Source organism: Dipteris shenzhenensis, chromosome 23 (genome assembly GCF_047967505.1).
Source record: "Dipteris shenzhenensis isolate YYH24624 ecotype China chromosome 23, Dip_SZ_1.0, whole genome shotgun sequence".
Lineage (NCBI taxonomy): Eukaryota > Viridiplantae > Streptophyta > Polypodiopsida > Gleicheniales > Dipteridaceae > Dipteris > Dipteris shenzhenensis.
The window spans coordinates 10,175,763-10,188,809 of NC_141618.1; the positions used below are offsets into that span (position 1 = coordinate 10,175,763).

The 13,047-nt window shown below is 42.0% G+C and overlaps 1 protein-coding gene across 4 annotated transcripts in view; it reads right to left on the minus strand.

The window, feature by feature from the left end:
• Nucleotides 1-533: 533 nt before the first annotated feature.
• LOC147886971 (transducin family protein / WD-40 repeat family protein) overlaps nt 534-13,047 on the minus strand; it is a 158,415-nt gene continuing 145,901 nt past the window's right edge. For all 4 annotated transcript variants that reach the window (XM_087394397.1, XM_087394396.1, XM_087394395.1 and 1 more), the window contains exons 21-24: nt 2,041-2,127; nt 1,615-1,742; nt 1,446-1,508; nt 534-1,098 (exon numbers count right to left, since the gene is read on the minus strand). In XM_087394397.1, the coding sequence (XP_087250523.1) occupies nt 991-1,098; nt 1,446-1,508; nt 1,615-1,742; nt 2,041-2,127 (386 nt within the window). In that variant the 3' untranslated portion in view covers nt 534-990. The remainder of the gene's footprint in view (nt 1,099-1,445; nt 1,509-1,614; nt 1,743-2,040; nt 2,128-13,047) is intronic.

Consider the following 13,047-nt stretch of genomic DNA (forward strand, 5'->3'; position numbering starts at 1 on the left):
CGATATCCTCGTCCCTCCCCTTCAATACATGGACTTTATAAAATATACCTCCGCAAACATAATGCAAAACATTTGCATGCACAAAATGCTGAAGGTTCATGGAGCCTACCACAAAAAAAACAAAGATTGTAGTCTTGATTCAGGATTGGCTTCCTAAGATATGAATATGACATTCTGGTGTAGGCGCGCACCATGTCACTGTCATAGCAGCAAGATTGCTTACCCTCATCTTAGGAAGATTGAGCATGGAGACCATATCTACCATCAGAGCAGATTCGGTCTCAAAATGCATGTACATGAAAGCGCACTAGCCACCCTCTTCTTCTTGGGTGCTGAGCTCTATCTAGATAGATACAATACTTCAAGAGGCTATACACCAGAAAATTTGGATCTACCAGAACAGCATAGCACAGATGTTATTCTTCCGTGAGGAAATTTACTTTGCATTTTTGAAACATGCCAAGTGTAAAACTATGAAAAATCCCATGCTACTTTTAATATTAAAGAGGAAACGGATAGAGATTTTACCTCTCTTGCCTTTTGTTGAATTAAGAAGCCTTTTAATATAAGATCTTGTACGATGTCAATCTGGAGATTAGAACTTGACCATCATAGTAGGGGTCAACTGATTGGGATAAAATCTGCAGAACTGGCTATCATTTTGCACACCCCAATAACCAAAATACAATATCCCATCCTCCCCCATGGAAGAGCCATTAATAGTGGCTTTACTCTCTACAGGTTATGCTTGCATGGACAATCATGCTGCTGCCAAGGATCCAGTGTCATCCTGATGCTTGTAGATCTATCTCAGGTTAGGGTGCCCCATTTTAGACCCTTTCCCCTGATATAGAATTTTAATTTTAATATTACACTCTTTTTTGCCAGCCTCTCACATAGCAGTTTTTTACTGGATGTATAGGGAAGGGAAACAATGGAATGATGCTCCTGTGCTTGAAATTCAAAGACCAAGATACTGATTAATGAACCTCATATTTGCCACCATTTTCTGCCTTCCATGGCCTTCGCAAGCTCTTGTGCCATGGAAGCGAAATTTTCCGCTCCCTCCTGCATCTCCTCTGTCCGCTTGCTGAGAGCCTGATAGCATCACCACAGATCAGCCATGCAATATGAAGAACCACATGTACTTTCAAAGGGCAATGAGATCTAACAAGAGCATTCCAAGTTCAATCCAGACCTCTAATAATCCAGGCTGAACATATGATAATATGCCGAAGATACATGGAAATGGACGTGGGAATTTTTAACGTTCACTGATGTTATAAAAAATCTATTGCACGTGGGCATAATTATGAAAAAGGGATCTAGAGTCATGAATCACTATAGACGACCGATGATTGTGAACCTCTGATGTGTTTGCAAAAAAGGGGACTCACAACCATGTGGTCGTGAACGCACTGGGTTCACGAATTTATGTATATCACCTGAAGCTTTTCTTGCCGCTCCAGTAGCTTATCCCTGGCGAGCCCAGCTGCACCTGAGACCTCCTGTAAAAATGAAATAAAAAAGGTTATTAAAAAACTGTGGTTCGAAGTTCACACATAAACATACAACACTCAAAAAGTGTTACTAGTAAAAAGCTAGACACCTCACCCCTGATGACCTGTGACCATATTTTGCCTTGATTTCTTCAGGAGTTCTTTTTGTTGGTTTTCTGATTTCCTCTCCTTCACCAAGTAGCTTTGTTCTATCATCTGAAGTGTCTGATATCTTTTCTTTTCCTGCCACGTTATAGCACTTATTGAGTATGAAATTTATTTCATAGGGGACATACTATACCGGTCAAGTGCATTACAACTGTGGCAAGGGATGAACACGCTATGGATATAGTGTAGGAAGAACCAGCGAAGACATTGCGTTAATAGCTCAGAACCACCTTCTAAGCTCTGGTATACAAAAGATGGAAAATAAACCATGTGAACATGATTCAAGCCAGCTGTTCTTTGGAAATGCATTTGGAACTGATTTGTGAACCGGGTGAAATCTTCACATAAGATACAGAGATAGAACATGAGTAACCTTTCACACTTGCAACTAGATTTTCGCTTGCTGATCCAAAATCCACATATTGAGATGTGACATCGTCATCTTCTATATCAATGTCATCTGCATAAACAGGATGGACATGATTGAAAACAAACAGCGCCTAATGATATCAATAGTAAAACTCCCAACTTTTAATGGATAATCAAAGTTCCCCGTCATAATTTGATCCAGCTTAATGAAAAACAATATTCAAGGAGAAGGGAGGGAGAGTTGTTTATACTATGCATTTTCCAGACAAGGTAATCACAAGTCAAAAACCTCAAATACCTCCTACATCACTTGAAGCTTTTGATGTCAATGCAACAAGTTGTCCCTGCTTTTCTACCCTCAATTTCTACAGAGGAATAAATATGAGGGAAAATTGTAACCTGTGCTCTCCCTGTGCTCCTCCCTTCAGCCCACCTCTACTGCCTCATTTTGCCCATCTCTGCTGCACCTCTTTCCTCCATATCGCTAACCCTCAAAAACCTCAAATACCTCCTACATCACTTGAAGCTTTTCATGTCAATGCAACAAGTTGTCCCTGCTTTTCTACCCTCAATTTCTACAGAGGAACAAATATGGGGGAAAATTGTAACCTGTGCTCCTCCCTTCAGCCCACCTCTACTGCCTCATTTTGCCCATCTCTGCTGCACCTCTTTCCTACATATCGCTAACCCTGGAGCTGCCCACCCACCCCTCAGATTGTCCACCTCTGATTTACCAGGACTTTGTTTGGGACTTTGTTTGTGGCCTGGCTGCTTCGCCTTCCTCCCCCAAGCTTCTTGAAACATCCAAACCTGCTTACTCCTAGCTTTTCATCAAATCACGGGCACAGGCACAAGGATTGTCCTCCCAGCCAACCTCGGTGGTAGTAAGCTCTCTATCTTCAAAATTCGTTATGTGAAAGCTCTTGCTTACAAAATTCCACCAAGCCCCAAAATTCCCTAGATGGATCTAGTATGCCACATGTCTTCATTCTAGGTTCCCTCCTTAATGCATCATTTACCTCTCTTGGGATATCATTAAAACCATTTGCCCCTTGGCACATTTCATGCATTTAGGTCCCTCAGCCTTAGATCCACCTAGTCTAGTGCCATGTCACCCTCACCAAGGACATTGACCTTTATTCCTTTTTATCATTTACATGAAGCCCAAACAAATATAATACAAACATTGATCCTTTAAAGGAAAATGCCGATTGACCCTTCCGAGGTCATGTTACCTCTCTCTTGAGCGTAACATTCCTTCCCTCTTCAGGCATCAGCGTCCTCGATAATAAAGTCTGGGAACACTCTCCGTAACTGGTATACGGATTCCTAGGTAGCTTCTGATTGAGGTAAACCGTGCCATGCAACCAACACCATGGGTATCTTCCGATTGCGCACTTGCATTGTTCCTTGGTCTAGGATTCCTGTTGGTTTGCGTCTTGCATGATCCTCTATCTCCTGAAACAAAACAACACCCTCGATTAGTGAGTCACCTGTATGCAAAAAATTTTTTAAACGAGAAACATGAAACACTGGGTGCACCTTACAACCCTGTGGCAATTCTAATTTATAGGCTACCTTGCCTATTCTTTTTAGAATTAACCATGGCCCACAATATCGAGGTGATAACTTAGCACACTCTCCTGCAGTCAAAGACTCAGAGTGCGAAGGACCTCTGAGAAAAACTTTTTCTCCTTAAATTCTCTAGCAGATCGGTTTTCATCCACATACGCCTTAGCTCTATCCATAGCTTGGCGGATGTTAGCTCTCGCAAATGCTAGCATCTCCCGCATCTGAACCACAAAGTTCGCGGCACTAGGCACTTTCTGAGGTATTCCAACTATAGTTGGATTCGCTGGTCTATAACCATAGTTCAACTCAAACGGACTGAACCCTGTAGATGAATGTTTTCTATCATTGTAGGCAAATTCTAACAATGGCAACCACTTGTCCCATGTATGTTGCCTCAATGACACATATGCTCTAAGCATATCCTCTAAAATTTGGTTGATCCTTTCCATCTGACCATCCGTTTCTGGATGATCCCCACTACTCATTCCTTAGTGTCTCAAACACCGCAGTCCAAAAATGACCTGTAAATTTGACATCCCTGTCTGACACTATGAATTTGGGTAATCCATGCAAACGAAATATATGTCTAATAAACAAATCCGCCACTTGCGGGGCACTGACAGACTCTCTAGTTGCAATGAAGTGAGCCATCTTGGTAAGACGATCAACCACCACAAGGATAAAATAACTCCCTTGTGTCGTAGGCGGACCTACAATAAAGTCCATGGAAATGCTCTCCCACCTACCCAGTGGTATCTCCAAGGGCTGTAAAAGTCCGGGTGGCTTCACCCGCTTTGCCTTACTTACCTCACACGAAAAACGTGTCACATATTCATGAATATGCTTTTTCATCTTTGGCCAAAAGAAATCTCGCTTCATGAGATCATATGTCTTCTCGACTCCTAGATGTCCCACACATGGGCTATCATGGCATTGTCGAATGACTCTCTGCCTGAGATCATTCTGATTAGGTACTACTACCTTGCCATTTCTTTTCAGCATACCATTCCTTATGGCATATCTTGCATAAGTTTGGCCTTTATGCCAGGTCATCCTTCTCCTCGGGTTTGAATACATGAGCCTTAGGCCAAAGGCTCTGGACGCGAACTCGTCCACCTTTTGAGTTTCTCTAATCTCGATCATTAGAGCACTCTCTAATACCGTGAAACTCATATTATGCATAATGCGTGACAACGCATCAGTAACTTTATTATCCTTCCCTCTTCGGTACCGAATCGTCAAGTCAAACTCCTGCATGAGTTCTGCCCACCTAGCTTGGCAGCCTCTCAAGTCAGGTTGTTTACAAAAAATGTTTCAGAGTATCACGATCAACATCAATATAAACTCTGACCCATACAAATAATGTCTCCACGTTTTCAGAGCATGGACAACAGCATACAACTCTAATTCATGAGTTGGCCAATTTCGTTGAGAGGGAGAAAGCTTCCCCGAAGAATCATCAATTAGCTCTACCAATGCTGTACAAAGAAACAAAAACTCTTCTTGAGCTTTTCGAATTCCATTACGGAAACCAAAGCAAAGGCTAACACCGACGCACGTGCGTTAGGCGAACAAGAGCTGTTTTCATTCGCACATGAGCAGGGAGAAGAAGGTCAGAAATCAGCATGCATCCAAAAAAAGGCAGAAGAAAAGGCCTGCTCCTGACAACAATCTTTGCTCCGCTTTTGAATCGCGATCATGGATGCTAGTAGAGTATTTTCCTCGTCTTGTGATGGCTTGCCGCTCGCCAGACACCACAGATTGGGTTGCTTCTATCAGAATGCCTGCATTGGCACCATCTTGTTCTCATCTTCACTCTGAAAACACCTCGCCATCCACAAATTGGTGCTCTTCTCAATTTCCGCTCAACTTTTGGTGTCTTCAACCAACACTTACAGAGTTTGGTCGCTTCACCGGCTTTGATACCAAATGAAACATCCAAACCTGCTTACTCCTAGCTTTTTATCAAATCACCAGCACAGGCACAAAAATTGTCCTCCCAGCCAACCTCGGTGGTAGTAAGCTCTCTATTTGTTACGTGAAAGCTCTTGCTTACAAAATTCCACCAAGCCCCAAAATTCCCTAGATGGATCTAGTATGTCACATGTCTTCATTCTAGGTTCCCTCCTTAATGCATCATTTACCCCTCTCTTGGGATATCATTAAAACCATTTGCCCCTTGGCACATTTCATGCATTTAGGTCCCTTAGCCTTAGATCCACCTAGTCTAGTGCCATATCACCCTCACCAAGGACCTTGACCTTTATTCCTTTTTGATAATTTACATGAAGCCCAAACAAATATAATACAAACATTGATCCTTTAAAGGAAAATGCCGACTGACCCTTCCGAGGTCATGTTACCTCTCTCTTGAGCGTAACACTTCTAGACCCGCTTTTGGGTTACTCGGTATCCCTCAAGCACCCTCAGGGCCTCAAACCCTTCTTGCAGTTTGCCCATCTGCTAGCAGCCCTTTGCAGTGCCCTCTGCCTGGTCCATGGCCTTCTCAAGGCCCTCCTTGGCCCGTCTACAGGTCAAGGCCCCCACAGGGCCTTCTTGACACTCACAATCCTTGGGTACCCCACCCATTGCACCACTCAACTGCCTTCAAGAACTTATTGTGTTTGGCCAAAGGAGCTCTTATGGAGGTTTCCTTGAATCCCACTACAATCTAGACCTCCCTTTCATTGGAGAACAAACAACAGGTTCAACAGGTCCTCCAAGACTTACGAGACAGGGAAGCAATGAGATTGTGAGGTTGGGAGATGGAGAAAGCTCACAAAAGTGGAGCTGAATTTAAGTTGCAAGAATGAGATATAAGAGGGCTGAGCTGAATTTACATTGAAAGAATGAGATATAAGAGGGCTATCAACATGATAAAACCTTAGGAAGAGCCTAGGGTGAGTTAAAACTCACTTAATGCTAACTCAACGATTGACTGTGGTCAGGGGAAAAACCTTAGAAGAATGCCCCTGACCCTCCTAAATAACTATAGTGGATTGTCTTGGTCAACCAAGAAATGCATGAACTGCCAATAAAGAAACAATTTCCACTAACGTTATGTACAGTATCACAATCACTATCCCAATCTGAATCACTAAGAGCATGTAAGTCAGTCACCTCCATTGGCATAGAACAGACCAAGAGGCTGAGTACCCTACAAATATATGAGAACATGCTTTACAACACACCAATGCTGTGTCATTTGGTTGTGCATGTACCTGCTCAACTGGGATACAATGAATTGAATATCTGGATGGGTATTGCATAGATAAATAAGGCATCCAACAACTTGACTATATACATCCTCCAAAGGTTCATGTGCATAATGCATGGACAGCCTCAATCTGGGATCCATGAAGTTGAAATAGGCTTGTAGTCTTGAAAACTGGACCTTTTTAAAAGTTCTTGAATGTATTTGGACTGTTTGAGCACAATGCCTTTATGTGTTTATGCAATGCCCAAACAATAGTGTTACAAACCGAAATCAGGCATCTCAAATGTAGCTCAAGATCCTTGAATTTTGCAATTTTCTCTTCATTTGTGCCTGTGAGCAGCATATCATTCACATACAATCAACAAATCCTTGTCTTTCTTAACATAAAGATAACCCTCAGCAGCAGGATTACTCTGAAGACCCTAATTGACAAAAACTATATGGATTTTCTCATACCAAGCCCGTGGGGTTTGTTTCAGCCCATAAAGTGCCTTATGGAGTCTGCATACTTTATAATCCTTACCAGGCATCTGAAAACCAACAGGCTGACTCACATACAGTTCTTCCTACAAGTTCCCATTGAGAGAGGCTGTTTTTATATCCCATTGATGTAGTTCCAACCAAAATGAGCAGCCAATGAAACAACACACATGATGGGAGTCTTTTGCAAGTGGGGGGCAAAGGTTTCATCATAATCTATCCCCTTCTGCTGAGAATAGCCCTTGCTAACCAACCTTGCCTTGTACCTCAATGGTACCATCAGATCTTCTTTTGATCTTGTAAACTCACTTTGTCCCAATAGCTTTCTTCCCCATGGGAAAATCCACCACTTCCCATGTATTGTTTTCTATGATAGAATCCAATTTTGACTACATGGCCCTCATCCAATGCTCATTGTCTTGAGCATCCTCAAAACTGCTTGGTTCTTCTATATAATACAATGAACTCATCCAAGCTGAATCAATAAAGTTTGCTCAACTTCTTCCTCTTGAGCCAGCCATTGTTCTACTGGAGAGGAGAGCTGAAAGTTTGCTGTATTGCAGAGTCTGTAACAGCCATCTAGGGACTGTCCTAGCTTCCTATAAAGAAGCCCTCTCTTGTCTGACAACCTCCTTCACATACTCATGTGTGATAGGCTGCTGACCTGGAGCATCCAAAGGTTTCTGTGCACCAGCACGTGCAGGCTGAATCTGATAATCTACCGGCTGCTCTAAATTGCCTTAATTGCTAGTGGAAGCAACCCTTCAAACACATCCTGAGTGCCTGTATGCAGCTGTCTATCAATCAGTCATGGAGTGATATGAGTTTTCTGCAAAAAATCACATCTCTACTGACAAAATTCCTGCTTGTCTGAGGATTGTAGGGACGGTTCTCTCACTAGTATAGCCAACAAAAAATTGCAATTAATTGCCTTATCATCCAGCTCGCTTCTCAACTGACTAGGCATATGTGCATAGGCTGCACAACCAAACACCCTAAGGTAGTCCACCTTGGGTTTCTGTTGTACCGAGCTTCAAAGGGAGTCACAGTTCTGAAGGCCTTGGTGGGGCATCTGTTCAAAACATGTGCTGTACACATTATTGCCTCCAACCAAAATCAGTGTAGCAACCTCTTCCCTTTGATCATGTATCTAGCCATCTCCACCAGAGACCTATTCATTCTCTCAACAACACCATTTTGTTGAGGTATATAAGGGGCCTGTACACCAATGCATATTCCCTCTTTCCTTCAAGAATTCTTCAAAGGCATTTAACATGCACTCCCGTCCTCTGGCCATTCTCAAAGTCTGCTTTTTACACCCAGACTTATTCTCAGCCATAGCAATAAACTGCTTGAAGCACTAAAAGACATCATATTTTTCTTTCATAGGATAGACCCCTGAAACTCTGCAAAAATCATCTATGAAGGTGACAAAGTCTAGATGGTGCCTCACGGGACCACACATATCACTATGCATGAGTTGTAACTTTCTCTCCATGTGTCTACAACAACTGCAACTGCCACGGTTAACTGCAACTGCCGTAGTTCATATGGCCAACTCTTGCATGCCATCATTCTGCATTTTTCATTTCTGCAATCAATGTCACCACACATGCATTCAATAGATTGCTCTCATGTTTGCCCAGATGGTACAAACCCTGATTTAAAGTGCATATAGTGACTATTTGATAGTCTTTTTCTCTATCCCTAGCAATACAATTACCATATTCAAAAATGACAGCCAAGCCTAGAAGACACCCCAAGTAAATTATTCTTTATCCCTGGCACATCTTGAAGGCATAAATCAGTCCCATCAACTGATGACAACAAAATCCTCCCAACTCCTTTCACAGGATATGAAGAATTGTTGGCACAAGACACTCTTTTGCAAATAGGAGCGGGCTGCAAATCTGCAAAAAAACTCTTCTTGGAAGTATTGTGCCTTGAAGCACCACCATGAAAGTGCCATACAACATCTAAGGCATCACTCACACTAAGTGAGGTGACCTCATAGTTGGCATCATAACTGCAAACCAACAAAGCCAATCTCCTGTAACAAAGTCCACTACCCTTGGTTGCATTTGAGTCTGAAACTGTCATTCCAACTTCTCTAGCCTTTTCTGCATTCACTAATTTGGTGCCCTTGCAATAGGGCATTTAGCTTTTTCTTGGGGCTGACCTGCATTTTCTGAATTCTTCTTTGATGGCTGAGCTGAATCACTCCTAGACTGAGAGCCACCAAAGTGAGGCTTATTTTTGCCTTTAGCCAACAAGGCTTGATCATCATCAGGTATTTTAATAGAGATATTTTCCTTGTGTGTTCTTCTTGCAATACAATAGCCCCACAAGTTCCTGCAAAGTAAGTGGAACCTTACTACTAGTAGCTTTAGAGAAGTATGAAAAGTCAAGTCTTTGGCAAAGAATTTAGAGTTATAGATAGAAGCTGAATATCAAGTATGACTTCATCAATGTTCAGCAGCTATTCTCCAAGATCCTGGATCTTAGTCAAATGATCTAACATTGAGTCACCCTTCAACATCTTAACATTATCTGAAGCTCTCAAAAGAGATTTTGGCCTCATTCCTTGCTTGATATGAAGTATAAGGAACCTCTTAGCAAACAAGGCAATGAGCGAAGCTTGGGCATCTCTAGCATCCCATCTCTGATCTTGACAAGGGGAAACAAGTGCTACTAGTACAATAGGCCTAGCCTATGCTTGCTATCTATCACAAGGATTACCTCCTTGCTGAAGTGTACAAGAAGCAATGGTTGCTCAAGGAAAACACAATCCTTTTGAATCTTGTGTGTAGCAAAACAGAGATATTATGCTGTTTCCTGCAGGAAAACAAGTCCAGCCAGTAGAAAACTTGATGTATAGCAGAGGAACAGCCCCAAAAGTCAGTCAAAAATGCCTTGAAAGCTGGTCAGCCAGCTTCAAATCAGAGGCAGCCTGACAAGGACACAAGTACAACGAAGTACAACAGGTACAGAAAGTATAGCAAGGACAAAAGTGAAGGTTTTTACAGTAAAATCACAGTCCTTCGTGACAGATGTGAACAGAACTGAGCACCTAAGCTTGGAATGGAGCGGGGAGGGGCCGGAGACCAAGGGGCAGCCTACTCTGATACCAAATGTGAGGTTTGGAGATGGAGGAAGCTCAAAACGAGGAGCTGATATGAATTGAAGTTGTAAGAATGAGATACAAGAGGGGGGACTATAAACATGATAAAATGCTAAAACCCTAGGGTGAGCCTAGGGTGAGTTAAAACTCACTCAACTACTAACTCTAGCTACGTGAGAAAAACCTTAGAAGGAAAAGTGCCCATAAACACATTGGCCATTGCCCATAAAAACAAATTGGATCCATGTCCATTTGATGCTTAATGGTGATCACATCCAAGAGGTGATCAACAATGAGAAGGCGGTGTTCCTGTTGCTACTTACTTTGCCAAAGATCACCCAAGCCTTTGTTGACCAAATCCCTATGTTTCCTTTGTCCATATTTGGTCTTCCCCATCCCACCATACCATGAGTGCACTGTGAATAGTATGAAATCGACGCATCATGTGCCAAAGTTCCTGATTATGCTCCATTCAACGGGCCCATCCAAGGAAGACCAAGACATTCTGTGCTCCATTGGTGCATGTTTCAAAACAAATTTGGAGAATCCTACGAAAATGGCTTCAACACTCACCAATGATGAAGTAAAGACACGCTTGATTGTGGAGGACCATGAATCCCTTCTAGAGGAGGTGATGCTTATTATGTCCGAATTTGTACGTAACATGGCTAGTGGTAAGGAGGTCAAGATACCTAGGGTCATGTATCATAGTTAGGACATGAGGCACCTTTGGTACAACTAGGGCAGTCTTAGGGTTGAACACTTAGGATACCTTAAACCTTAGGTAATGGAAATCAGTTTTGTACCTCTGGATTAGCTAAGGCTAACCTTGTATGGGGTGTTTGAATGCTAGAAATTGTTACTGGAGGTATGTTTTGCTAGAGACTGAAGGTTTCATGACCACTAGGATGGTGCCTAAGCTGCACATTGACGGGCCATTTGGCTAAGGCTTGCCAATGTTTCTCTGACCACCCTATCTCAAGTAGAGAAGATAGCCTTGATTGCCAGTCCCTTAGGTGTAGACACTAGCCTTCCGTGTTGCTTCATGGGTAGTGGCTTCTTGGGTGCCAAGGCTACTCTCTTTCTCGACTCTCCTTTGGTTCTCCTAGTATTGCTCAACCATGAGGGCGCAAACCCCAAGTGAAGCTTACAACAATGATTGGAAGATAGGATTGCTGAATCGTCTGTTTTTCCTTTTATGATGCATCACAATATCAGCTATTGCATGCTGAAGGCAGATTTTGTCTATGCTTGATGCCTGATGTATAAATCAGGTTATCCTTTGCTTTATACAATCCATCATCAAGTTTCATTGAGGGCTCTAAAGTGTAAGAGATGTGAACATGCATGTTTTGTAGATGAAAGTGGGTTGAAGCATGCCTTTTTTGCAAGTAATGTGTTGTGAAGTCCCAATTGGACATTGCAGGATTTGTCTTTCAAATGAGTCAAGACAGTGGCTTCTAAGGTAGCAGCTGAGAGAGCATGAAATACAAATTTGTCAGCCTTATGAGGAAGCTTTACAGTCGAGTATCCCCACCTAAGTTGTTGCTAGTTGAGAACAATCCGTTTTGGTAATGGAGGAATGTAACAAACCTACACTCTTTCTCTACCAAACTCTTCAAATATCCTATTATCATTTATTTTTCCTCTGTCCATATGTTTACTGCCGTCACATCGTGGCTGGTTATCTTCTACAAATTATGTGCACATAGTTAATTACAATTCAGAGCTCATCATGGCTGATCACCATGTATGCTATCTAGCTCATGTCGCCTTTAGTGTGACCATACCATTTTGAATGCTATCTTTAGTACAGGGCGATATCACCTTCAGTGAGACCATGTCACCGTCAGTGTTACACTATCACATTCAAGTGTGATTTGTCATCTTCAGTACGGTTTACTCAGCTATCTTTAAACGACCTTATCTTACACCATCTTTAGTATGGTAATGGATCTTTATATCCATAATAGTCACATCCAGTGACACGATGCTGGAAGCTATTGCATGGGACGGACTTCAAATCAGAGAAGTTGCGAGTCGCTTGACTATTCTTATTGGATCACCCTCTAGCTAATAGTATAAGACTGATGACACTTCACACATCCACAAGGGTTTCATAACACCCATTGGATCTATAGTACCCATGGTTTATTCCTGACACCTTCAAATGGCTTCATTCGGCAATGATGCTTGGCTTAATGAAAGCAAATCAAGATCACGTACTGATGATCTTTAGAACCCATAATCTTTGAGTGTTAGGATTAGCACCATGATCACTCACATGCACATTAGTTAGGGACATTGAGATGGTTTTTAGTTTGGGTCGACTAGGTCAAGTTGTGAACCTAGAAAACCTAGGATCGTATTTGTTCCACGCCTGCTTGTTAATTAATTGTGTGTATGGGTTGAGTGGTCATGGAAAAACTATTAAAAATTAAGCCGATTACTAAATTTATTTTATTTTTGAATAGCTTATTAAGTATTAAATTGAGGTCTAATAAATTAGAAAACAGTTTTTTGGTACTCTTTACAGCTTTCTAACTTGCTTTATTCATATCCCTAGCTTTTAGAGCTTTAAGCTTTCGATTAAAGGATATAGGGAGAAGTGCAATTCGGTT